Source organism: Paralichthys olivaceus, chromosome 7, assembly GCF_024713975.1.
Source record: "Paralichthys olivaceus isolate ysfri-2021 chromosome 7, ASM2471397v2, whole genome shotgun sequence".
NCBI classification, from domain to species: Eukaryota; Metazoa; Chordata; class Actinopteri; order Pleuronectiformes; family Paralichthyidae; genus Paralichthys; species Paralichthys olivaceus.
In genome coordinates, this window is record NC_091099.1 from 22775632 (window position 1) to 22803630 (window position 27999).

Sequence of the window (27999 nt, forward strand, 5' to 3'; positions counted from 1 at the left end):
TACCGCCAAGATATTCCAGAAATCTGTCAGTAGAACGCTCAAGAAATGTGCAACTCATCAGCTTGGTATGTGTTTTGTTAAGGGTCCCAGGAGGTAAACTGTCAAATTTGGTGCAATTTGGACATTGGAAATTCTCAATATTAACAAACTTTGAAATAAATACCCGACTCATTGTAAGTGATGTCGATCACAGAAGCATGTTCATCACAGGAAAAAGGGATACCGCCCTCTTGTGGTATTTAAAAACTCAGACTTTTCTGAAGGTTTTGACATGTTCGCAAATGCTTTCAGAAATGTTATTAGTATTAGTTGTATAAAAGGTTAACATATTGTTATTTTAGTCATATTTTCGTTGAGTTTTTTTCAAATTTTATAATACTTTTGCTTGAAAATGCTAATGTTCCTCATGAACTCATGTTTTGCCTCATATTATTCCATGGCAGTAGCTAGGTCTTGCTGATAACTCAAAGTGCTTATTGCCATTCACCCATTCATTCAGTGCATCTATGGGCAGCACTTTTTCCTTTGAGAGGGCAATTCAGGGTTCAGTATTGCGGATCTAACCGCAGACCTTCTGGTTAGAGGATGACAGGTCTATCCCCTCAACCACAGCCACCCAGCAAACATGAGGTGTTCTCACGAGAGCATGCAACATGATAGTACACACGCAGCATTAGCATCTTAGCAGAAGTAGCATATAAACAAACCAAATTACTCATAGGGCCGTAAGCGATAAAATCAACCAATCTTTACACAAACATTTAAAGGAATAATGACTGAGCACATCGCACGAGTTGAATTTTTTTTCAGGGGCTCACAGTTTACCCTTGTTTGCAGTCTTTGTGCAAAGCCAAACACATGTTGGACTCAAGCTCTGTATGAGACACACAGGAACAAAACATGTATTGATTGTCTAATGACCATGGTGACGACGACTGACAAGATGTCCTAAACATGCCAGAACTAGATTAAACAAAACAGACGGACGATAACTGTGGGGTGATGGCAGTTTGTGTGTGACGTGAGACGGAGGGATGTTTCTACTCCTTTGATACCTAAGGACAAACTCCAGCTTCTGAGGTTGGCTGGTGGCGGCAGCTTATTAGCGCGCTAGCCATGCAAGGTGTTAATGTAGAGGCAGGTTGGCACAGCAGACACCAGAGGGCGGCACTGTGCAGGAACAACCACAAGGTGAGGTTAGTCGCTATAAGTCCAACTTTGAGCAGATCTGGCAGGAGGACGGTAAAACATCCTAAACTGCAATGCTACAAAAAAGGACTAGTTAAGGAGGGAAAGGTGTTACTAGAATTTAAGTTAGCTGCTATAGATAGTAATTAAAGAGGATAGAATATAGAAAGTTAGCAAAGGTGAGCTACATTAGTTCGTGTAAAACATTACATTACCTGTCTCGTAATCTTTAGGCATGTCATCCAATAATTGGTTGCATTAAGAGGCATATGCCAAAGTAATTCTTTTTTTTTTAGATTTAAAAGAATATTTCAAACAAGACATATGCTCAGATACAGAATGATATCCAAACACCAACATTTGCATCCTTCAGAGTCTTCAGTTGATATCTCAAATAAACTGACTATACTAGGCACTTCAGTCATACTCACAGATGGAATAGGACTTACCTTTTTTCTCGAAGTTTTTCAATGTATTCAAACTTTGGGGTGAGCTTTCCGTTTGAGGTGATGACAGCCTTTAAGAGCAAAGAAATTAATTCTTATATTTAATCAATTGTGTAGGAGCAAAATAACTCTTCAAAGAGTCAAACAAATAAATACGAATTGTACATAATGAGAGCTGAGGTGTTGATGAAGAAGCTAAATGGGTACTACTGAGACACTTGAGGTAGAAATGAGATGCCGATGAGGAATTGTCTTCACAATATGGCACAAGCTTTGGCTGCACTAATGCAGCACTGGGCTTTGATGAACCCTCCCAATGCACTCAACACTCGCTCATCACTCACTCGAATTAGATTATATTTGCAATTAATTTCGCTATTGAAAGTTTGATGTTGAAACAACTTGTCATGGGGTTATTTTGTGCCCTGTAGAGTTCTCATTCACATACACGCACAGTGCACAAGCACTTTCATTAATAATGAAAACTGAACTGGTGTTAGCATAGCTCTGAGCAGCAGAAGGTTTGAAATATTCATTATCCACAGTTGACAGTGTGTAGGGGGATGAGGGGAGCAGCCCACCTCTTTAAACCAAAATAATCCAAAAAACATTTTGGAATTATGTCATCCCCGCTCAACTCCCCAATCCCAAATAACAGAATTTGTATGTGCAGGTTGACATCCTTGTTAGTGCTGATAACTAACACAGGATCACAGGATCCGCAGTATATTTTCAAAAGTTGAAACCGAATGATGTTCGGAAAGAACAGGAGGACGGCGCCCCTTGCCTCGAACTCCATCTCTCACCAACACGCTGGCCATCACTCATGGTCCTGTGACCATTAGCAGCAAAAGGAGAAATCCTTCCCACGTCAGTGGCCATCCATAAAGATATTTACTGTCTTCAGCAGGCAGATTTCATTTCTTGATGGATAGTGTTTTCCCTATACATTTTTTCTTTACACAACAAATATTCTTCTCCTCCTTCTGAATGTAGTAGTATAGCAGTTTGAAAAAAAAGGGATGTTGACTACTGCGATGACAATATGACTTGCAATAAAAAAACATAAACAATCCCTGGCTTTGGGCGCAGAGACCACAGACAGCTCCACAGCTGGGAGAAGGCGCACAGCCCAGCTGCAGCGCCACAAAGTCGGGGAAGACACCAGGGTAACATGCACAGCTCCACTACTGTCCAACTGTTCATTTGGGGTCTTTTCATACATGTTTGGACTTTTTTTTACAGTTTTTAGCGCATGTTGATGTCGCGATGATGATAGATTTTCGATATATCATGTAGCCCTAGTAGAAATAGATAGTTTCACTCACTGAATAGTGAATATTTATCATTAGTCTAACACAGAGCCTTGCACCTCGACACATCAGTATTAGGTAGAGGTTATACTGTATATTTCCTATATCTGAATTATCTAGCATGTCATCTGATCTGTTACTTATTTTCTCAGCTTAATATCAAATTATGGTCAAATCAAAAACCTAGAATAATACAGTGAAATATTTCAAGACTCACGTCTCTGACTTGTGGGCTGAATTCTTCTTCCTCCAAAGGTCTGGTGGCGTCTGACGGCAGCTGATGACAACAGAACACTAAATTTACAAAACAAGAAACTGGGAAAAACAACCTGAAGGCCACTGCAATGCTCTCCGGAAGCAAACTCCAGCCAAAACCCAAAAGCAGCACAGAGCGGGACAGAAATCCAGCAACAGCATCAGCTGATCTCAACTCACCCCACCTAATAACCCAGATATCTTACCATCTCCCAGATGTAAGGGAAGAGGCGGTCTCCAAAGTACTCTGTGGCTTCGATGGGGAGCTGAGCAGGAAGATTGTCAATGGAGCACATGAGGATACCGTTTCCCTCCACACTGTCAAGATGAGAAATAAAAATAAAAAAGTTTTTAAAAAAATCCTAGATTCATCCGCTGATCCTGATCCCATGCCAAAAGTTGTTGAGTTGTTTCCTGAGCCATAGAACATATTTTCAACAAGTTTTTTGTTAATCCATGCAGTTTTTGGGTGATCGGCAAACAAAATAACAAAAACAGGATGAAACATTATCTTATTGGCGAAGGTATTTACACAGTAATTGAGGCAAACACAGAGAACTTCATTAACCTGTCAGTCCTTAATTTAGACTGGCTGAGAGAATTATCGTTATGACTTGTGAGACGCTGACATTTCCAGAACTGATAAATTCTCTGATCCTTCAAACCACCAGTCAATCATCCACAGGCTCCTCTAAGTAACTAACTTAAGATCTGAAAGGAGAGGCTATAAAAAGATATCAAAGCACCCCCAGCTCAGAAACTGTCAGTCAATATTAGTTTATGGCATATTAATCACTATTTGTGTTACCTGTCGACTCATAAGAACCAGAAACTTCAGTACAGTTTCAATAATAGTGTTTGTGGTAATTTAAGGCTTCCAATTACTTCATTAATTATTTATCTAAACTGTGGCTGCCTGCTCTAATTTGTCCTGCTACAAAATTAAATTAAAACAAACACTTCTCAAATTAACATAACAGAGCACTAAGGAGTTGTTTTACTCCGATGCTGCATTGTATTGCTGTACTTTGTTATTTGCAGCATCACGCTATCATTCATTAAGTTTTTAACATCTTCGCAGACTTTATTTGGATCAGCTCCAAAATGGAATGAGTTCCTCCTTGGGCCACGTCCCACCCCCTCCACAGATGTCATGGAAATCTGTTTAATAGTTTTTGTGTTATCCTGCTCACTATTGAACAGTCAGAAAGATGAATAACATGAAACCTCTAATGTCTGATGGCCACAGTCTCCATCCAAACAAAAATAAAAGAAACAGAACCAAACATAAACGTGCAGGTGATGGTCACAGTTCAGGAGCATGTGTACTGTACCTGTCGTGGTCTATGTGCTGGTCAGCGTCGTACATACAGAAAGGCTTATCAATGGTGGTGCATTCATTCATGAACTCTATAGAGCCTCCCAGGTCAGCTGATATATCACAGATGGCCAGCAGCCTGCAGAAAGACAGAGAGAGAGAGAGAGAGTCCTCAGGTGAGAACAACAGGCTGAACTCTCACTCTGTAAACATGACTAAAGATAATAACCTGACATTTGACCTCTGTGGCAATACAGCGGCTACCATGCTGCACTTTCAGACAATCAGCAGTCAGTCTGTCAGAAGGTCACAGTCAGGGTGTTGGAGCCCATTTTAATTTTGTAATTCATAATATATTCATTAATTATATGAATTTTGCAGTATATCTGTTATTAAATATGGATTTTGTTATTTATTTGGAATATTATTATATTCCCTCCATCTGATAGTAAAGGAGGAGTCTATATGAATGAATGGGTTTGTGGATCAACTGTGATAACAGGGATTGGAACAGTTGTTCAACTGCAAATAGATGATTTACCACCGAATGTTAGGTTTTTTTTGCAAGACTACTTTGGATTAACCTTAGGTCAATAAAGTGCCTTTGTCAACTTTGATCGGCGGGTGCCTCAGGATGTTGTGGATCACGTGTTGTTAAACCCGCTTAGGCAGGGGTTGTTTGAGTTTATGAATGGATCCTGGAAACCGCTGCAACACAGACACTGATGAAAAAAAAAATCATCGCCATGTTCATGGTTTAGATGAAGCTCATTAGTTCCTATGAGGAGACGTGTTACAATAGTGTTCTTCTCTCTTTGTGTCTCAGTTTCTGATTGGCTCTTCCCTGCTTCAACATTACGGTGCTCCTGTGCAAAAATCCAAGTGCATATGGTAACTGCTTTAACCATTTACTCAGCTTAATATTGTGTTAGATAAGGTACTTGCAGAGGATTTAAAGAATCTTGCTGAGATGTCCTCTTTTTTTATTACTAGCATTATGTTTGCTTGTAGCGTCAATTTAAAGTAGGAGTTCGAAATAAAGACCTTACATTTGGGCTAACAAATCTAGCTAGCAAAAAAAAACTAAACCACAGTTCATATGACCCTTGTGTTGAAGGTCGTAGCGGCCCTTCAATGTTATTTTAACTCCCAAATGCTCCAAGTTTGATTTTCTGCTCTGCACATACTTTCTGCTCACATTGAGAGTAAGCACAATTCAGCTCAGCTCATGGATAATGTGGTGAATGCTGCTATTCAGCCACATTATACAGCAAGAGGTGACATTTGACTCCATGAATGTCCATTCATTTTACTATGAGACAGAGGTAAAGAGACATTTGTTCTCTCAGAGGCAAGGACACATCTGTCTGAATGTGCTTCAGCTTAAGTGAACACTGCAAGGATAATGAACAGAGACAGAAACTAACCAAGGCAAATGAAACAGCTCACATCAGTTGTTAGTAAGTTTGAGAAACATTCAGTGGTTGGTGAAATCCCATAACCACGCTCTTACTTGTGTGGCAGCTCTGGTGATCCCCCGATGGCAGCAGACAAGGTTTTGGGCGGTCGCATCAGTTTCTGGGCATCCAGGCGCCTGAGCAGTCGTGGGGTCTGGGGGTCCCAGTAAATACCATTGATCAGACAGGTTGTGTACGGCGCCACCTGTGGTCGAAATGACAAAATAGATGAGAAAACATTTGTACAGGGCTCAGGGAGCTCTTTACAGTGAGATAGAACTGAATGAATACTCAAGATGACAGACTGAATTATGCTGCTTTCAGACATGCACTTTTTGTTTTAACAATCATCACTGGAGGTATTGGTGTAACAGAAGCTAGTGGACTCACGCTGGTCCTGAAGTGTGAAGTGTACAGCTCCGGGTGGTACTCATACTCCAATGGGTCATAGATGCCGTCGCTCTTCCTCATCAGGTGGTGGTGTCGGCTCAGAACCGTGGCGTAAACTCTGGACATATCTGACAGGAAAACAAGAAGCAGCATGCTGACAATCATCATTTTTGGATGGTGTTATTGAAGTTTTGCAGCAATCACTTCACAAAAAAATAATCGCATGTTAAATTATTTTACTATATTTTAAAATAAATGTACTGAAACACAAACTCTGACCTGATGATGGTGATGAAAACACAGCGATTCACCTTAGTTATGATAAACCAAACTGATGTAGAACAAAAATATCGACCGCATCAGTATTTCCATCCAAAGACAAAAGTTGCAGCAGTGTTTCCAATTAAATATTGTCTGTGGCAGCCGGCCACGGTTTAATTTGTCCCGACACAGCTTCATAAAAAACCAAATACATAATAATATGAGAGATCTCTGTTTTGTCCCGTTGATTTCTTCAGGGCTCTATGCAGTGCTATTTGCCTTGTACTTGCTCGGTTACTCCCTTTTGCTCATGCACTTCCAGAACATTTTTTTTTACAATCCACACAGACAGTCCAACTTCAGCCTCATACAGACAGTTAACTATACAGAATGTCCCATCCCTTACTGTGATCATACCTCCAGTCTCTGAGACAGCCTTCAACTCATGAGGTTCTACATATTCAACTGGAAGCTCATTGATGATGTCTTGGGCTCCCTGCAGGACAAAAAGTCACATAACATTTAGTCCAAGGAACTTTTCAAGGAACTAAACGGTTCCTGCAGACCACTGTTTTCCACATTGGTCAAAAGACCTGGGGAAATTCGTCGAATTAGCCTCCTGATGTATGACCAGCTGACAGCTACAAAGAGCTCCACTCGTTGTTGTTTTACACAGAAGACCATATAGCAATGACAATTCCTGTGCTTTCATAGTACTACCTCCCAAGCAGTGACTTTTTTGGGTTGCAAAAATATTTCCCTGGAACCCTGGTCCATGTGCTGGAAACCAAAAGGTTTCTGGGGAAAGTTTGTCTTGTAGAAACACAGTTAAAATACTTTGCTGAATCCTGATTTTCCTGACTCTGAAGCCTCTGACAGCTGGGTCATCTTTACTTGTGTATATCTGAGTTTCCTCTAGTCGTACCTTGGAGACGTTGCCGGTTCCGGTGAAACAAAATGTGACAGGACCAATAGATTTGGGCATTAGGCCCATGGAGATCTCATAACCACAATCCCTCACTGCCTGGACGGCCTGGCTGACGTTCCTGTAGTTATGAGCCATGCCAATGTGCTGTGGATGGCACAGAGAAAGAAAGTCATGGTGTAAGAACTAGAATAAAATATGTGGGTCTTCACACAATTCAACATACAAATAAAACACTGTAATAAAATATATGTATTATTTCTACAGAAAGTTAAAGGGATAGTTCACCCAAAAATGAACATTCACTCATTATCCAATGGAGGGTTGGATGAAAAAACACATTCAAGGATATTGTTGCAGCCGAATCCAATAGAATTGAAGAAACTAGTGACCAGTGTCTGGAAGCCCTGACATTGAAATCGAAACGACCAAGTATTTGGCCTAAATGTCTGCTGATATCTTCTGACAAGGTGCATTCAGGGACCATTGGAACTGCTAACGTCCGCTAGCTTAGCCACTTCTGGTGGACCTTTAGGCTTAAATCACGGTGGAAATGACCTTGTTTCGGGTCAAACATGAACATTGGGGCTTGCAGACGCTTGGATGAAACCACTCAAGCAGTATGGAGGCATGATGTATTTTTTCTGTTGTTTTATTATGTCTGAAGATAGATCACTACTTTTCTAATATATTGGATTCGGCTGCTACACTGTTTACCCCTGACATTCCAAAATCATTTTGTGGACTCAAACACTTTACCCACCTCTCCATCAACATAATGGTGAGTGGATAATTAGTACATTTTCATTTCTGGGTGAACTATCGCTTTAAGGGATAAAGTTGTTCATGTTAAAATTGATGGAGAATGATTTATCTTACCATAAAGGGAGTGTGGTGTCCAAGAGCCAGGTAGCGCAGCCCCAATCCGTGCAAAATGTTGATCATTCCTTCAAGAAAAATATATTATTTCTGAACAATTACTGTTTCAGAATGAACAAATGTCTGAATAATAAACAAAAATATATTTTTTAATACTAAAATTAAAATTAAGTTAGATGAATATATGAAAATGCAACACAAATATCATAAATAAAATAAAGCAGTATCAAATGTGAAAAATATCGATAAAACCTCTTGATTCTTAATAAAATTGTCAAAAATATTATTTTATTTTAAAAAAACAAAATGTCCAAGAAAAGTCAGAAAAACTTTATTTGAATGGTGAACCTCAGTAATTACCATTAAATTGTAACCAGAGCTGATGTGTGGGGGCTCTGATATTTCCTTTCCATTGTTAATATGAAGACAAATATCCAGTGTGTGTACAACTGTGACCCTGTAGACTTTGTACATGTTTGACATGTGTCACAATCTACCCATGGTATTTTACTGAACGTGACATTAAACTGTTCTTCTTTTACACCTACATTACCTTGAGTTGTAGGTATTTAAACATTATACTATAACATTATCTAAAAAATGACAACGCTGTTGACTTAACCTTGAATTTAAAACAGGTTAAAAGTCAAATTGGGACAGTTTCTGGATTTCTTTGAGCAGCTGGTTGTCATGTTGACAGAAGTCTGGCTCAAGTCTGGTTAAATGCTGATGCCCATCTGATTTATACATCAAACAGAAATGTTTGAACAGGGAGCAGCTCTCTCGTTTGAATCTAAACTTCTCTTCACCGCTGTGTAGTTTCCAACCAACTACTGCTGTTGTCATTCACTTTCTCAGCAGCCTCAGGAAATTAGTGTACTGAACTGAGGCATGTTGTAAAACGTGATCCATCCTACCTGCGACACCAGCCCACTGGCCAAATGCGACTATCCGGTAGCCGTTAGCATCGACCATCTTCTCGTAGTCAATAAGACGAACCTCCTGAAACGACAGAATATATAATTATAATTAATTATAATTTTTTTTAACTTATTTTCATTTATTTTATATGTAGAGTTAAGTTCAAATAAGTAGAAAAAAGTAATACATAGATATATCAAAGAATATGTTAATATCTAATTGTATTATTGTTTGTGATCTTTTTTACAATCCTTTAAAAAGTCCTCCATGGACCGCTGCTGCTTAGATTCTAAGTCTGTAACATTAGTTCTCTGCAGAATATCTGTGGTCACAGCAAAGTTTTGGTTGGTTCCCCCAGCCTCTGACATAAACACTTCTTTTTTCTAGACAAGCAAAGAGTTGATTTCAATCCTGAACCAGTTTTTCTGGCCTCTTCAGGTGTTGAAACAAACAACTGGTTGGACATAAGGAACCTGCTCCAAACCAGCCTTTGAACTGCCTTTGGGGAAAATGGATGGTTTTGGGCCACATATGACAGACTGTATACTCAGTTGTGTGCTGTGATTGTGACTGTAGTACACTCCAACACTAACCAGAGATTTATAGAAACGACAGTTTGAACAGACCTGCTAGTATTTTCCAGGGAATTGAATATGTACTAACCTAATAGTAATGGAAGATCTCTTTATTTGGAGAGAGGGGCAAGTGTGCATCATAACCTGCTGCTGATAAACATTTTAAAGCAAACAATGCTTATATCTAATTATAAGCATATAAATATAATTATGACAAACAAATTCTTACTGTAAAACATGAGGAATTACCTGAACACATCTCTCCCTCAGAACACCTTACACAGACTTGAGTGCTTTGGGAAATGACTGTGTTCTACACCTTTGACCACCAAAATCTAATCAGTTCATCTTTGAGTCCAACTGAACATTGTATCAAGTTTGAAGGACGGACGGACGATCGGAAATAATAACACCATAAACATAAACACTGGCTGTCTCTGGCATGAAAACAAACAAATCCTACATACAGTACACACGGTACTATATACCAAACAGTATATTTGCTTGGTAATTTTTAGGTTTTCAAATATTGACTTGGTGAAAGCCTCCGAAATGTGGCTATAGAAGTAGTTTCTTCTAAATTAACATGAAAAATAAAGCAGCTGGGGTCAGGAACACTCCTGGGTTTTATAGGGCTCTTCTGAGTGTTCTCACCTTTTTCAGTAAATCGCCCAGAAGCCCCATGTTGGCCTCCTGGGCCTTAATAGTGTGGGAGAAAAAGGCGTACGTCTTCTTCTCAATGACCTCCTCCTCAGACGGCCTCTTCACTCCGATTATCAGCGACGCCTCAGAAATGTCCTCCTGAATGATGGCCCCGGCCTTCGAGTAGTACTGAAATCAAAACATAAGGTACATCCGGTTAGCCCGCCAACAGAGACACTCAGACACTCATTACAGCAGTATTTTGTTTTGCTTTTTTACATTTATATTTGTGTTTTATTAGATATTTAATATGTATGTATGATATATTTAACTATTAAAAAAAATTTCCACATATTTGTGCACAGGAAAAGCATGTGTAGGGAGTTTCTCATAATAATATATGCACAGTATATATAATATGTAGTATTAATACAGATGGTGGACACATGAAGTGTCCTCATTCACTGTGTGCAACAAATGTCTAATGGACTTTCATGAGCGTGAGAGAGCCAGAGAATTATTTTGTAAACGAGGACATCGAGGCTGATACCAGCAGACGACACAAGCTGGTGAGAAAGTGAGAGGGCTCAGGGGAGTGGTGGGAGCAGAGACTGGTTTGGTCTGGTTGCTGTACAAATACAAATCATAACACTACACACTTAAACACACATGTAATGTCACCTTATATATTCCAGATCATTCAAATGTATCACATGTATTCCATTTCCTAACAGAAATTATCATACTATCCTAATGTAGGGTACACTCTTATAGTTATACACATAACTTTAGTCGCTGCTGCACTGGCTGTTGCTCATTGGTCAAGCACATTTTCCTGTGGGGTGATCTGATGGTTGACTGGTTAGTGCACATATTACTATTAGCTGCATGGGTGTTAAGGATCGGTAAGGTGTTATCTAAGTTATTAAGTTGATAGAAATCAAAATGATACCTTGGTGGGTCACACATATGCAAATGTGTGAGCCACCACGGTATCATTTTGATATCTACTGCCCATAGAGATACATAACAACTGCAAAGAGACACAAAATATTCAGAAAACAGAACATGATAACAACAAGTGGTTGTGATGAAGTTTTGTAATATAATGGCAGAAGTAACATAACCAATGCAGAAATGCCTTGACTACTAACTCAACAACTCCCAAAGTAAAAACCTAAATGTGGTTGACATTATGGGAAATTGCTTTTCATTACCTTCTCATGAATAGCTCTGCTGTTGCATGGTTGGACTAGGACTTTGACGCCAGCGTTGGTCAGCTCCTTGACGTGGCGTGGAGCGAGCGGCGCCCTCCTCTCCCAGGGATTGACGTCCTCCCGACGGATGGCCATGACGGCCCTGTGGTGCTCATAGCGCCGCTGGCCTGTGAGGCAGCTCGGCAGCCTGTTGCTTCGGTGACTGAGGAGTCTGAACATTATTTCACCCTTTCCTGCTCGGGAAAACGACACGGAGCCATTGGCTGATGAGTTGAAACTAGAAACACTGACTCATAACATTCAGCCAGGAGGTGACACCAACTCTTTTGACAGTGAGTGTTTCTTTAAACTAGGTATTTTTGAATATTTTACTCTGATAAAGCGTGTGGCAGGATTTTTAAAATCCTGAATTGATCTGCCTATTATTTTTTCAATTAGATGATTAATTTATATATAAACGTGCAGCCTTAGGGAACCATGGCTGTTGCAGTTTCCCAGTGTCCAAGGTCACATTATCAGATGTCTTGTTAAGTCTGTATTCAAGTGACAACAAAAGCATCAAGCTCTAATCATTTTGAAGCTAAATTGACAAAATATTGGTTATGTTTGCTTCAAAATTGAATACATTAGTTTATTACCAAAGTGATTGCAGAATAATTCTTTCGATGAGCTAATCGATGATGTTTCTGTCACTTGCCAGTCAAGAGAAAGTATGATGGAGCAGTCAGAGGTCAGGCTGAGTTTGCTGCTGGGAGAGCAGCTGACAAACAGCTGGTTTCGACAGACCAGAGAAACTAGAAACTGCTAATGAGGCACAACAAAACATAACAACTATTCAAGACCAACACATCACAGATTTACACGTAAATGGAAAGGTTGTTTAGACTGACATTATGTGAAGAAGGATGTTTTTTGTTTTACACACACACATCATATATATATATATATATATATTGTCAGATTGTAAAATTCCTGTCATGTCTATTAAACTGTAATTAAAAGCAGTTGAGTGGGTGAAACTGTTCACTTCAGCCTCCATTGTGTAATTATGAATTACAGATATGGTGAATGACAGCAGTGGTATCGTATAAGTTTAATGTAAGTACAACAGAGATACGTCAACGTACTGTAGGCTGCAAATGTACCACTGTTATCACAACTGATTCTGCTCATTTAATAGGAGCTGTAACTGTATCAGAATAATAATGTGTTTTTCCTGTTGTTCCCATTCTGCAGATGTGATTTGTCTGTCTGAGTACAGCCAGCGTTCAGATAGCTTAGCTTAGCACAAAGACTGGAAACAGATGGAAACTGCTAGCTGCCTGGCTATGGTAATTATATCTGTGCAAGAAGGCACTCGGCCATACACTCATAAAATACTTTTTGACTTCTTCTTTTGCTGGTCAAACACATACAAATCAAAAATGGTATTAGTGTTTAACCATATTCTAACTTGTCCTGCCACAGTTTTAAAATGAATCTTTTTTTTTTCACACTTCCCATTAAACCTAACTTGTTGAATTGTACAGCTGCAGAATTCGATACCTTTTAGTGAAACTGAAGTTATAAGTTTATTAGCTGTGTCTAAATTCAGAGTCTGCATCCTTCGGAGGCTGCATTTCACAGTGGCACTGCTAAGCTGTAACATTGCGACGACCCTTTTTAATGCATCTGACAATTATACGTAACTTCATCAACGAGAAGGCTCCAATGGGTAGATCCCAGCCCAACCTATCTCAGGATCAATTTGCTTCTGTTACCAACAGAGGTAATGGTGCCTGCGGGCGACAGGACCTCCAATGGTCGAGTGTCACACTTCAACTGAACCGAACTGCTGCCAGTACACAAGCTGCTGCCGATGCAGCTGTACTGTAAGGCAACAAGCAGTACTCAGAGAAGAACTGTGGAATTGATGTGTAAAATCTGACCAGTTTTCAAAAAAACCCAAGGGGCTTTCACAAATTTCTCACTTTGTCCAATTGCAACACTGTTGCAACACTTGTCCCGCCCTTAAGCTGATGACAGCAATCACAGCAATCTTCTGTTGACCAGACCCTCTCCTTTCGGTTCAGGCTTTGCGGTCGAAGCAGCCCACAAACCCCGCCTCCTTTGAGTGCGACGAAGTCCTCCATCAACCACCAAATCTTCAGCTTTGAATCCAAGTGAACATTTACGACACATTTGAAGAATTTTCTCATATTGTGTTCACAAGGCCAGCACAAATACTCACACCGACCTTTGACCCCCCAACATTCCCTCCAGTTGTTTCTGACCTATCTATATCACGAGTCTGTGAGTTTGGGCTGAAACACCCTCGGGCCACAGTGCAGTACATAACCCCTGTAAAAGTATAAACTCTTTGTTTTTACACCTCAGCTTTAGCACAGATGAAAACACAGGACATATAATGTATTTGTGTAAAGTGTGTCAATGATCTTCTCTAAAAGGGAAACAAGTGTATTTATCAAATTGGCAAACTGCTCTTTAAAGCCTCATAGTGACCCCACAGTTAAATCTGAGCCCATGAGGGTCCCAGCCCTCAGACCAGAAACTACTCTTCCCCCCCACCCATTTACTGCGAGCCTGAACTCACTGTGGGTACTTCTACCCAACTCTTGTCCTGATCCGACCAATGAATGAACCATTAAAGCAAAGCCATGTGGGGGGGTGGGGGTGATTATTTAGTAACACAGATCCACAGCACGCACGCTGACATGTGACAGTAACATGAAACGGGATAGGTCAAAACCGAAACCGCAAACTTGAGCATCAGTCATTATCGAGTCAGATTTGAATCCACAGACACAATTAAAACATGAGAGAACCTTAACGCACTCCTGTGTTGACTTAAACTCGCAGTTTGCCTGCGTCTTCAACCACTGCACGTGCAATCATGAGTTATCTGATCAACTCGGAATAGCTCCCGCACTTTCAAAGTGACGCCATCGATACACCGATCGATAATCGTGAACGCAGCGCGGACCCACCTTTCTCACTGCTCGCCACGCCGGCTCCTGACGAAGAAACGTGGCGACGGTTCTCCCACAACACCGGAGTGTCACCCTGAGGTGAGACGGGCTGCAACTTCTGTGGCTCAGCTCACACTGATCCGCTTCCGCTCACGACTTCAAAATAAAACTCCACCTCCCAGTCATTCCCACGTGATTTCATCTGCAGGAGACTGGTCATCCACAGGGGCCCCAAATTGACTCCATTTCATGGGACATTTCAGATTAGATGAATCGGAGCGTGAGGGGAACATTTGCACCACTGGACGACAATATCCACCATAACAGGTCGTACAAAAATTAAAATGTAGGCATTTTAATTTTAATTATAACAATGTCTGCATGAGGACAGACTGTTTGCATATGTGAAACATTTGACCTGTTCACACGCTGTTAATCGGTTTATAAGTAATAACGTCAGCAACTTGTGTACAAAAAACAATCTGAGATGTTTTTCTACTTTAGGTGGTGTTCATGTGAATTCTCAGTAGTAGAATCTATTTTTTCCAATTATTTCAACACCACCCACAGTAAGACCTTGATTTTTTTGTGTCAATTGTGCTCTTTTATGTTAGAGTTGTGTTGTTTTTTTAATACTTAAATTGTTTTAGTTTTTTTCAAATCCAACACACACACAACAACAGCACTGTCTAGAACATTAAGCCAGGCACAGTGACAGTTAAAAGAGTCCAAATAACAGTATGACATATTATGTGTTACGAGCAGAGGGTCACTATATGTCAGTACATACTTGTAAGTATAGATATCAGAGAATGATGGGGCACACGTCAAAGGGCCGGTGAAGAGCATCTTTTCAATTGCAAGGATGAGGAGCCATAAGCCATCAACCAGACCTTCTATTCCGACAGGTATTTTATCCATTTTGTCCTTGTCTTCTAATGTACAGATCATTCCTCAATATTAATTGGTGAGTTAATCTTTACATCTCATGAATCTCTATCACGATCTCAATACAATTATCGACTGTAGGTGGGTCAGGTTTCTACCATTTATGTGTGATAGCTTTTTTTGATGCTACAGTCAAGAGATTTTTATCGTGTCCAGTTATTCCTTCTGACAGGTCACCCAAGTAAAGTGACATGCATTCCAGTGGAATCTGTCTAGCAAGAATATATTATATGTTTCTCCAGATATTTTCCCAAAAGCACTGTATCTTTGGGCAATTCCAAAAAATATGGTGGTGATTCAGCTCCTCATCCCCACATCCATTACAACATTTACGATCTGTCTTTATTAGGTATGTTTTCATTTGTTAAAGTTGTGTTTTGTAACACGGATCCCATTTTCTACTGTGTCATGTTATTCATTTTACAGAAATTCCAAGACATTATATTCTATCACAGCTGTGCTGTAAGGCTACAAGCAATACTCAGAGAGGAACTGTGGAATTGATATGTAAAATCTGACTGAAAACTGACAAACCATTCATTGTGAAGTCGTTGTTAGGATAGAGTATTAAAATCTGATGATCTGTGTTGATTTCCACTTTTTCATTTGTGTGTGTTAGCTAATTCATTGCATAGAGAGGTTGGATTATTCCACCAATAGTGAGACTGCAAACAACAATTATTTTCATTATTGATAACAGATAGTTGTTTTGTCATTAAGAAAATGATTGTTTAGAGTGTTAAATGTTGGAAAATTGTTTTAAAATTCCCATAATTATTCCCTGAAGCTTTCGCCAATGGTAAAACAAATCCCCAAAGTGTTACAATTACTATCGTGGAAAATTGCAAGTGAAATATTGCAAATATTCAGATTTTAGAGGCTGTGATCTGTGTGTTAGGTAAAAAAAGAAACAGTTATGTGTATAGGGGGTCCACGGGTCTCAGTAGGTCCCCTAAGAAGTTAATATGACCATGGCTCTCAGTGAGAAGTTTGATTTCAGAATTTGTCATAAACTCATTGCACTGCGTGTTGAGAGGATTTGGACACAAAAATGTATTTGTAGCCTAATATTTTGAGTGTGGGGGGCCTTATAGGCACAGACTGAGTGGGGTGTCCAAAGTCTTACACATTCCACAATAACTATTGTTATAATAACTACAACAATAACTAATGTGATTTGTTTATTTATTTAAATTGATGAATTGAAAAGTATCAGGGGAGAAGACTCCTTCTGTATTTCTAGATTTGGATTAATAGTTCAAAATTCAACAATATAATAAATTGGTCAGGGGAGGCAAAACTTTTGCAAACAACTGTATGTAAAGTATAACTTGCTGTGTCTTCTTCCTGTTTATTGAAGCTATGGCCAGTTTCCTCATTCCAATGGACGTCCTTCCAGGTGCCACAGTGTTTTATTTTGAAGGTACAGGCTCAACAAGCTGTGTCTGTGGTCAGCTTTTCCTCGGTGTGCCAATGGAATGGCTGGGAGGCAGTTTGGTTTCTTTTACAGCGTATCCAGTACGGGCGGCTTCGAACACTGACAGACGGTGCGTGTTCAGAAGGAATTTTCCACATCAGGAAACCCTGTCGGTGATTGTTTTCAGTCAAGAGAAAAGAACATGCGCGCATCTGACATGACTTTCTGAAAGGGTGGGTGGGGTTACGTGAAAGTTGCCACCCTTACAGAACAGCTCCGGATTCAAATCGAGCGTCCACCTGCTGCCGCCCTCTCACCGAGGAGCGTTCAGACCCCCCACTGGGCTCAGGTTGCACACAGGACGCGTCTCCACCAGTCAGATCCCACAAAGGAGGATCGGCCTCCTGCTGCCCCTGTCGCACCATGATGACCGAAACAAGCGCCCCTCCCCCGAAAACCTCTATTAGCTGTTTTGTTTTGATTGTTACGGCTTTGATTTGGTTTTTTTCTACCGTATTCGCTTGTTTAACTTTGTTATTGGTTCAGTTTCTACTCATTTTCATTGATTAATCAAGTCTTTTAAAAAAAACGTACCCATACATTGGCTTTGGTTGGTAAAATTTTAAATAAGTAAGTGTAAGTTTATATATATTGACCAAACAAAACTTTTGGAATGCAAACACAAAATCTCAAATCTTGAATGAAAAAGAGCAGAAAGAATAATATTCTTGTCAGTTGTTTTATTTGATTGTGTTCTTTAACTCTGCTTTGAAAGATCTGTGTTATATGGAAGCTACTTTCCATCAAAAGCAAATGAACAGTTAGACCGATAAAATGGAAAAACCTAATTTTAGTCAACAATTTAAGAAAGAGAGTTAACATGTTGACACACAAAGTGAAAGAAAGTTGATCAAAATGTCACCCATGAGTATGTGAAGTGTTTCTTCGTCACATCTTTATATGTCAAAAATGTAGATTCATGTCAAGTTTTAAAAGTGTTCTTAGCCTCGAACAACATCCGTTCTTATTGAATTCAAGATAATTCAGACAACAAATATTTTGGGTAGCAACTAAACTCTCTAAATGCAGATCTATATATGGCACTTAAAGGTCCACTGTGTAAGATTTAGGTGAAAGGGAACTATTGGCAGATATTTAATGTAGAATAATCCTCATGATGTTTTCACCAGTTAATTTCATCTAAATTGTTTGAATTGTAGTTCTCTTTACCCCAGAAAAGTCCCTTTATATTTAAATACTTTATATTTACATCTGGGGGACCCTCTCTAAGGAGGCCGCCATGTTTTTGACATTAGTCCAGACTGGACAAACTAAACACCTTTTGAGTTTTCATGACAACTAAAGCTACCACAGCTTCTTTTTCACCTTTGAAAGGAGAGTACCTCATGGTGAGGGGTGTTCAGCTGCAACATGCAATTTCAACACTAGATATCACAAAATTATACACACTGTACCTTTAAATAAAAAAGTGTCAATCTTTCACAAAGTTAAAATTATTATTTAGAATCTTTTTTTGTATTAAAGTAATCATCACACACAGTTGATTTTATTTATTATGTTTCCTTGTTAGCAGCAGCAACCCCCCCCCCCCAAAAAAAATGTTTCACCACGACAAGAAACTTTAGTTTTCGTATAACGTAGTCTTCAGTTCAGCGCTTCTCTTTTAAGTTATAACAGTGGCACATTTTCAAATAAATATCATAAAAGACTTCTTTTTACAATGATCCTGAGACTGAAATAAGTAATAACAGGAGACTGACTGAGGAGGAGAAATCTTCAGCTCTGTCAATCAGGACCAGAGATGCAGAGATGAAGCTGAGTCGGTGTGCTCCATGAGTGTTTGGATGGATTTTTATATCAAACAGAGGGGGAATCTGTCACTGTAAAGTCATTTGAGTTTGTTCACATCCAATCAGCATGTATATCATGGCCCCTTTAACCTCCTAAGGGGCTAACACTTGTTGCATGGCCCCATACTGGACCCGCCCTCTATACATAGAGTATAGGTAGTTCAATACTTCCTCATTTTTAAGAAACAGTCTCAATAATTTCCTAAAACAGCTGCTCACTGTTGAAACTATTTTCAGTCCGAAGTGTGTTGCCTGTGTGGGAGTGAGTTAAAATAAACTACAGTGAGTGTGTGTTCATCTTAAAGAAGACTCACGTCAGTGGCTGTGGTGTGTTTTAGCAGTGTCTGGACAACAATGAAGCTCGATGACTCAGAGGAGGAAGATGTTACAGACACAGTACTTATTGGTTTTTCATGATGGTTTTTTTTTCATGGTTTAGTTGATGATCAGAAAAACACAGACTGTCACCTGATGTGTCCTTTGTGATGTTGGTGTAAACCTTGACAATGAAATCTGATTTGTGGCCTTTCACCTCTGCTGCATCTCTGGTCTCAGAGTTCATCAATCTCACATCCTGAGATGCAACTGAAAGATAATCAACCCCATCAAACACTGATGACTAATGGAATAATAATTAGCCACCATTTTAATACGATAATTGACTAAGAAACAGAGGACATTAGAGTGAAAGTTCAGTTTGTCCTCTGTCAAGTGTCCTCAGTCCAACACGAGCTGAGGGAGACAGAAACATGGCAGCTGCTCAGGAGGTTCTTTCAGGTCAGCGTCCAAGCCGACATCAGGGCCAGAGGGGTCTGAGGTCAGGGGAGAGGGTGAGGTGTTGATTTTGGTTGCAGGGCCTCAGGAGATGGTTCCTGATGGCTTTTTTTCACAGGGTTGAGTTCAAGGAGAGGGGTCAAGTGTGGGGTCCACGGGCCTGAGAGGCGTCTGAAGAAGTTGAGGCCCAGGTTTCCTCATGTGTTTTCTCTGGGTTTAGGCCAGAGCATCAAGGACAAATGTTTGTTATCAGATGGGCTTCTCATGTTTCAGTTAGAGAAGCAACATGTACACTAATTTAATAAAAGAGAACGCGGGGATCTAACTTCAGTTCCTGCATTAAAATACTGTCAGATTCCACATTTTAATGTAAAAATGTGTTTTTTTCATCAACATCATAACCATGGGTTTTAGAAATACATTATGAGCCAATATATAATTCCTTCTATTATGCCTGTCAGCTTTTATGTGGGATAACTCAAAGTCAGAACCTAAAAATATTAGTCAATTTAAGATGGGACTGGAATTTAGTTCATGTTCTCAGAGTTTGACCCATCTGTCTCCTACAGATGTCTCTACTTGATGGAAATGCACACCTTTATCAGTGGATGGCTGATTAAAAAAGTTTCAGTTAAAAGATAATTTTACCAATTTGTTCTCTTGTTAGAGAAGCTCCTGTTTTAGCAGCTCATTCCCTCAAATGTCTATTGTAATAGTTTAATTCAGCCAGTTGGACTGAATACACAATTTGTTCAAAATCCTGTGTAGGTATGTTTTTTGAAAATCTTTCTCAATGGTTCATTAGAAACCAAAATCCCAGGAACAACATTCACATTAGTGTATCACTTCAGTGACAGCAACATCAAAGCTTTTTGCTTGGAGAACCTTTGATTGAATGGGAAAATGTATTCATTAAAATATACTTTTGACTTAATAGCTGGTTAAATGAACAAAAAAGTCATCTGTGAGCATAATTGAGTTGAGATCAAGGTTAAATATGGTAAACAGAACTAATATGAGTCTAAATTAGTAACTCACAGGGAATAAATTCAGCACTTCCATTTGTATTTTATAGGAAATTATATAGATGTTTTAAGTTGAGTTCACAAACTTAAAAGAGTCCAATTTAAAGGTATTTTGACAGAATCTGCTGGTGAAACTGATCAGGAAATAGATCATACAATCCTCCTCAGAAGATATTTCCACAATGAACCCAGAGACATGATCTCAGTGACTTCAGTGGGTGCTATGACCTCAGTTTTGCTTAAAGAACATCGCTCATGTGCAGAATGTATTTCATAAAAATGCAATGTTAACTGAGGTTCACAAGATAGAAGCACAGGGCCACGATGAGTCATCTAACGGCATAATTCCGTGATTTGGGGATCCTAATTAAGTAATTTACAGGTACAAATAAGTAATCTGATGGAACAAAAGCACCACACTGAACACACAGATGGGCATTTTGATGAAACGATTTTGTAATTTGAGGACATTTTGTCTCAAAAGACTGAAATCTAATGAATTTAAGTTAGTTTTCACAATCGGTCTTAAATACCAGCTTCAAGGTTGTTTTTTTAAATGTCACGGCTGCACAGGACAGAAGAGAGGGGTCAAATCAAAGCATCTGAGAGGGGAATATTTACTGGTCCAAGCAATCAAGGACACTCATTTGAAGGAACAAAAGCAGGACAGTGATCGTACAAATTAATATTTTTGAGTTAATAATTTGTAATGTGAGGATACTGTGGTAGAGGAATTTCATGGCTGCACTGGGGAGAAGAGAGTTGTCAGATGAAGTCTTTGAGAACATAGTTCAGGGACTTTAGGTCGTCAATTATTGATTTAAAAAAAACATGCTGTGTCGCTGCAGGGCACAAATCATTGCTTTGACGGAACAAACCACCCAAAGTATGAATATGAAATCATGAGTTACTTTGTGTTGCCTGCAGAGCTTTTGTAAATTTGTCTTATGAGGACTAAAGTTGAGTTCTGCATCTGATGGAGAGGTCTTTTTTTTTTTTTTGGTGCATTGGGATGAAGGGTGCAGAGTCACTGTTCAGGTCAGAGGTCAGTGTCTCTCAGGCCTGGGGGGGTGACTGCGGACTGGCCGGGTCGTGGAGCTTCCTGATGTGTTTCTTCAGGTCAAAGTTCCTACAGAAGCCCTTGCCGCAGGTGGGGCACGTGAAGGGCTTCTTGTCATTGTGTGTGTGCATGTGGAAGGTGAGGTTGTACACCTGGTGGAACGCCTTGCTGCAGATGGAACACTTAAACTGCTTCTCCCCGCTGTGCGTCAGCTTGTGGTTCTTGTAGTTGCCTGTGAAAACAAGCAGACGATTAGAACCCACATCAGGACGAGAGAAAACGACAGCCCCCAAACACTCTGACACAACTTGTGTGTTCATTTAGTCGGTGGTTCCAAATCAACAGGTTGTACACATGTGTGATTTGTTCAAACTAAATATGATGTTTTTCTTCTATTTCACATATGGTTTAGAGGGCTGGAATAAAAAAAACAATGTGTTGTTTCAGAATGAAAGGATCCAGAAATAAGAGGGAGGTCTGAACAAGTTTATTGGTGTCAGAAATCATTGTCATATTTCCTGCTAATCATCTCTTAATCATTAAATTAAAAAATAGCTGGAGGAAATGACACTGTAAAACAAACAGTCAACTATAGTAGAAATGAGATAGGAAGAACCTAAACGTTACACATTCTGTCGTTATTTTAGCTTCTACATGAACAGATTCTGTGATGAAGGAGCCTTTCTGGGAGGACAGGTTTAACGTGATGATGCATGAAGACAGTATTTGTTGACAAGACAAATTTGTACACTGCAACCACCTTAAGGACGCGGTCCTCAGAAATCAATCAATAACTCAGGTCAACTGTTTATAATCTCTCAATAAATCAGTGTCTTCTGACTGTCCAGCTATACTGAAATCAGACTGCGCAACACGTGCCTTCTCTCTAACTGGTAAAGGTAAACCCCCGGCCGAAACAGCTGGAGTCATATGAAACCTGGCGGATGTACCTGCAGACACTACTCAGGCCTGAGAGACGCCCCCGCACCTTCTTTGTTTTTCAGGTAATTAAAAAGAATACTGCACTTGATGATCATTTAAATACATGGACAGAGTAAATACACAACCTATTATTATAAGGTGTCTATCAATAAAATAAGTATGATTTTAAAAGGTTAACATGTATTCATACATACAGTAATTTAAATACTATAAAGCACTAGTTTGATGACCAGTTGTTTCACAGTGTTTTTGTTTGTGGGAAATAGGTTTATTTTCTGCACAGACAGAAAGATTCAGGAAAGAGCCAAGTTGTTCACAGAGCTCAGTCTGACTCAGACCTCAACAGGTCTTCAGCTGTCGTCACAGCTCCGATTTCACATCCATCAGATTTTAATGAGTGGAAGAATTCAGTTCATCCAAAGATTAAACTTCACAGCTGAACAAAAGTGAAACAAGAGGCCAAATGGATTTGTCTGAGAGGACGATGCAGTGATTCAAGAACTCAGCAAAAAGGACAAATAGCTCATCTGAGGGAATTAAAGAACAGGTAGTATTTTGGGGAAACATCTTTTAACCTGAAGTGCATTGACATTTGTTCGGAAGTGTGCTAGTTCAGTGGTGGAATTAAGATACCTCTATTAGAAAGGCAGATTTAGCTTCTTTTTTTTTTAAATCTAGCACTTATGTGATATCTTTAATTGATACATATTATTAATATTAAATATAATCATTATATAAATGTTGACATATCATTTCAAAATATTAAGCTACAAAGAAGAATTAATGTCATTAAATAAGTCCCATCTTTACCAGCTGCAACATTTCTCTTAATGCGTACACATACACGCATCAATACTGCTTGGTAAAATAAAATAGAGCTCCCACCTTGTATGTGCAATGAACATAGTCCAGACCTGGTTTGCATCCACTAAATCTATATCTGCTTTGTGTATCTTCTAAAAGCTCTCTGTCCTGTTTGTATTTGTAGTATTCACTGCACACAGCACAGCAGTGTACAATTCACTGACGCGTATTCAGCAAAATTGCTCCGCTCGGTCTCCTTTTTCTTATTCTGTCGAAGCCCATGCCTCATCCTTCTTATTTCAATCTCTGTTTTTTGACCTGTGCTAATTTGAAAATAATCATTATCCTGGTTGATGCCGGAAGACGCTGCTGGCAGCTGTTTGAGCCACAGACTGTGAGGATCCTTCAATGGCTTCTCTTTTTGTCAACCACCCCTTTATAAATCTTGCACATACAACACTGGTTTCTGCCACAACTGTAATTCAGCGTTTAGAGTGGGATGTGAAAATGAGTGTGTGTGTGTGTGATCTGGAAAACATTTTGTCATAAGAAAAATAGTAGTAAAAATTATAATTAACTTATATTGATAATAATAATAATAATAATAATAATATAGTACTATACATATTGTGTATAATGATGATTTTATTATTCATCTTTGGTGAAATTGAAGATAAATTGATACTTTGATGTGTTAATATCCTGTCTATTCATAAACTTTGGTAATATCTACTAAAACCTACGTTTAATGGTTATTGATATATTAATATTCGGGCTATTTATCATGTTTGTACTTTAATGTCACTATAGTTACTCACGTAGATCTTTATGGAAACGTAAAAATGTCGTGTCATCAAATTGAAAACCTAATGGAAACAACATCTATGGTTGATTGTTCACTTCCTGCTGTTGCGCACCTTTCTGGTGAAATCCTTTCCCGCAAAACTCGCACACGAATGGTTTGTATCCCGCGTGGATGCGCGTGTGCGTGTTGAGGGTGGAGCTGCGGTTGAAGGCTTTCCCGCACTGGTTACACTTGTGCGGTTTTTCCTGCAAGTCAAAGAGGAACATATGAGACACACATGCAGTAGAAACGTTAACACCAGGGAATATCTGACTGGTGTACAGCTTCTCTGTGGATATTTAAATTATTATCTAATTTTCTTCAGAGCTTAAATCAACTTTCACTACAAATTCCAGTTGTCTGTGAACAGGACTATTAATGTGTGATAGGAGCGAACTCCACAGGACGAACTCAGCCAACATAAACAGGCTGGTGCTTCCATTAAGTCTGATTCTGACACATATCAAAAAATACAGTAGCTGTTTTATACAATCAATGATGATCATTCCAATTAGACTTTTAAACCCAGAGCTCAAAGTTCAGCTTAATGCTTCACATCTAGATTTCCTTAGACAGCCTGGCTTTCATAAAGGAAGATTTTAACTTTCACAGATTTGTTTTAGTTCTTACAGGATTTATTTAAACTCAAATTCTATTTTTTTATAAATAAGGACGAATATTTAAAAAGTCGTTTACAGTTGTGTCTTTTTATAAAACAATTTAAAAATGTGACCGTCTCTATAACTGTAAGTTTGTGTGCATATTTTAACACTCATATTCTAACACATAAAATGTCTCGAAGCAATTGATCGTTTTTAAAGTCAGTGAATTTTAGGTCCCACCCACTAACTAATATTAACACATGTGATTGGACAGTGTTATTGCTGTTATCAGATTGATTGACAGGTTGTCAACAACTGCGTGTCATTTTAAATGTTGCCTCTTGATGTTGAATGCTTTTCTATCAGTAGCCAGAAAACAGATTCATCTTTCAATTATAATCGATTAGAACCACATTTTTCCAGATCCAAGGGGCTTCAATAAACGACGTTTGATATTTTAAATTGGAACAAATTACACGAATAAATAAAATAATAAACAAACACGTGGACAGGATAAGAAAGAATAGAATAATACATTTCTTAATACTAGAAGATGCTGTGGTCATGACCTGACGAGCAAAGAATAAAATCAAATCATAATTAAATGAAAAGATTGAAATGAAATAAAATGGATCTTAGGCTGAGTTGATGGTAAATAAGAAACAAAAAGAAACAAAGCAGGTGTAATTGGAGCAGTACCTGAGTGTGGATGATTTTGTGTCGGCACAGTGTGCTCGCCTGTCTGAAGCCTTTCCCGCACACTTTACACACGAACGGCCGCGCGCCAGTGTGCACGGGCATGTGGCGCGTCAGGTTGTAGTGCGCGTTAAACACCTGAGCAGGGGGGAGGAAAAATAAGAATCACAAATAGCCCACAATAATTACACCAACAACAACAACCATAATAATAATAATAATAATAATATCAATAATAATAGCCTGAAATTCATCATATCGACAAACACCATATTTTTGTTAGAATCTTAAATAAATGACCTGACAGAATCCTAACCCACAATGAAACGTAACGTCATATAATGGTGAAATTTAGAAACAGACTAGAAATCCTATAGTTCGTGGGTATTTTCTGCTAAATTGAAAAGAAAAGAAAAGGAAATAAAGGAAAAGAAAAGAAAGCTAATTCAATGCAGCTGGGGTCAATTCGATGTAAAAGAAGGTTAACATCCAATTGTGTCAGACAATATAAGAAAACATTTCAAACGAGCCCTGTCACAATGAAGGTCTGTGGTGCGTTAAATACATCAATAAGTCTTTCGTTCAAAGATCTGGTCCATCCATGCTTCAGTCTCTGTCGCTGTCTCTTTACTGCAGCTTTACGGCATCTACAGTTTTCCCCCCTATTTTCATTTAGTTCGATTTCTTTATTTCATACATTTAAAAAAAACATGCGCATTCAGTGGGTTATTTCTAGTCGAGTAGAGGAGCTAAAGATCTTGGAAATAAAGGAGAATTCCATAAAAATATCTTGTTTATAAAATAGTTTAAAAACGGGCCTGGAACCTAAAAACCTCTCTTTATCTGAAGTATTCAATTGGAGCAAATGTGACACTCGGGCATTTTTAAAAATATCTATTTAATATGTTGACAATGACAATGAGCGCACAACTAATATCAGCTCTGATCACGTAATACGTTGTTGGAAGAACCGGTTCATAAATCTCCCATTTCTTTGTGAAGAACGTGAAACCTCTGTGGTTCAGGTTGAGGTCCAGACGACTTGTTGGGACTCACCTTGCCGCAGACCTCACAGGTGAAAACTTTGGGTTTGCTGCCGGGACAGGAGCCGCTGAGTCGAGCCGCCGCGGCCGCGGACTCCTTGAAGATCTTGTCAGTGAGGAGGTGGTCCCGCTCCTTCATGTAGTGCTGGATGTGGCTGTGAGACAGCTCCTTGAAGGCCTGCACGCCGGACACCGGGTACCGCTCCCCGGCCTGCTGAAGGCCCGGCTTGCTCTTCTCCGCCATGAAGGCTTTGTGCCGGGCGGTGAGCAGGTACGAGGCCATCGGGTGCAGGTTGACCAGGCCTGCCGGCGGGGGACAGGCGCCCGTGTCCCCGCTACAGTTCAGGTAACACACGGTGCCCATGGTGGGGAAGGAGGACTGGTTCACCACGCGGGGTCTGAAGAGTTTGTACTGGCCGGCGCTTTGGCTCACAGCGGAGTCCTCCTGCTGGTTCTTATAGTTCAACCCAAAGCCCAAAAAGTCTGAGGGAGCGGCGACTGAAGACGCCTCGAAGTGACCCGGATCCAGCCCGGTGATGCTGAGCCTGTGGCCCGGCTCGTACCCGAGCGGCACCAGCGGTATCATACAATGAAGCGAGGACGGGCAGACGTCGGGTTTCCCCACGGGAGCGGGCTGGAACCAGCTGGGGAGCGGTATTGACTTGGGCTCGGGCGTCCTGGCCATAATCCGGTCGATGGAGAAAGCGAGAGGCTTGCTACTGCTGCTGCCGGAGGTGAGCATGTCGGAGCCCGTGGGCTGGCTCCCAGAAGCCGGGGGGGAGCCTAGGATCCCCGCTGGGCGGCGGAGAGGACCGTCCATCACCTCCGCATCAACCGCGCCGCGACAACAACAACACGAAACTGTCGGAGGGAAGCCGGAGGTTGGGGCTGCTCCTCAGCGGCCCGCTGGAAAGGGCATCATCTGCCGGGGAACCCCCCCTCCAAATCACCGGTCCCGTTCCCACCGCTTATTGACGACAATCAGGGGCGGCCGCGGCTCGCTCGATAACGGCGTGCAGAGAGCCGGGACCTCGCTGATCGTTACGTCCAGGAAGAGGAGCGGAAAAGTAGATAATTCGCTCAATTCTCCTTCGTCGATTCTCTGTACTTGTCGCCGCTGGAGGAGGAGGAGGAGGTGTCCTTCACTTGGCAGGACTCCTGCTCAACTGGAAGGTATCTGGTAAATCCCAGGTCTCCTTGTGGCTTCGCGTGACATC

The 27999-nt window shown here is 40.1% G+C and overlaps 2 protein-coding genes across 3 annotated transcripts in view; both read right to left on the reverse strand.

Annotated features, from left to right (window-relative positions):
• aass (aminoadipate-semialdehyde synthase) overlaps positions 1-14925 on the reverse strand; it is a 31743-nt gene extending 16818 nt beyond the window's left edge. The window contains exons 1-13 of one of the 2 annotated variants that reach the window (XM_020079401.2): positions 14775-14925; positions 11788-12020; positions 10583-10759; positions 9350-9434; positions 8433-8500; positions 7554-7700; positions 7046-7124; positions 6368-6495; positions 6034-6182; positions 4537-4659; positions 3409-3520; positions 3165-3224; positions 1638-1705 (exon numbers count right to left, since the gene is read on the reverse strand). In XM_020079401.2, the coding sequence (XP_019934960.2) occupies positions 1638-1705; positions 3165-3224; positions 3409-3520; positions 4537-4659; positions 6034-6182; positions 6368-6495; positions 7046-7124; positions 7554-7700; positions 8433-8500; positions 9350-9434; positions 10583-10759; positions 11788-12006 (1415 nt within the window). In that variant the 5' untranslated portion in view covers positions 12007-12020; positions 14775-14925. Of the gene's footprint in view, positions 1-1637; positions 1706-3164; positions 3225-3408; positions 3521-4536; positions 4660-6033; positions 6183-6367; positions 6496-7045; positions 7125-7553; positions 7701-8432; positions 8501-9349; positions 9435-10582; positions 10760-11787; positions 12039-14774 lie in introns of those variants that run through there. The other variant, XM_020079402.2, reaches the window with a different exon arrangement.
• A 6469-nt stretch (positions 14926-21394) lies between these two features.
• Positions 21395-27980, reverse strand: fezf1 (FEZ family zinc finger 1). The gene is made up of 4 exons (XM_020078781.2): positions 26796-27980; positions 25743-25877; positions 24515-24647; positions 21395-22083 (listed from the first exon to the last, which is right to left on the reverse strand). Exons 1-4 carry the CDS (start codon positions 27600-27602, stop codon positions 21848-21850), a joined length of 1311 nt encoding a protein of 436 aa, XP_019934340.1. The 5' UTR covers positions 27603-27980; the 3' UTR covers positions 21395-21847.
• Between the last annotated feature and the right edge of the window lie 19 nt (positions 27981-27999).

Excerpts from the sequence above, each read along its gene's own strand:
- fezf1 (XM_020078781.2), bottom strand. The coding sequence starts at position 27,602 with ATGGACGGTCCTCTCCGCCGCCCAGCGGGGATCCTAGGCTCCCCCCCG. Across the intron at positions 25,878-26,795 it reads CCTGTGAGGTCTGCGGCAAG|GTGTTTAACGCGCACTACAA; the intron begins GTGAGTCCCAAC and ends CCCCCTGCTCAG. Across the intron at positions 22,084-24,514 it reads GAAAGGATTTCACCAGAAAG|GCAACTACAAGAACCACAAG; the intron begins GTGCGCAACAGC and ends TTGTTTTCACAG.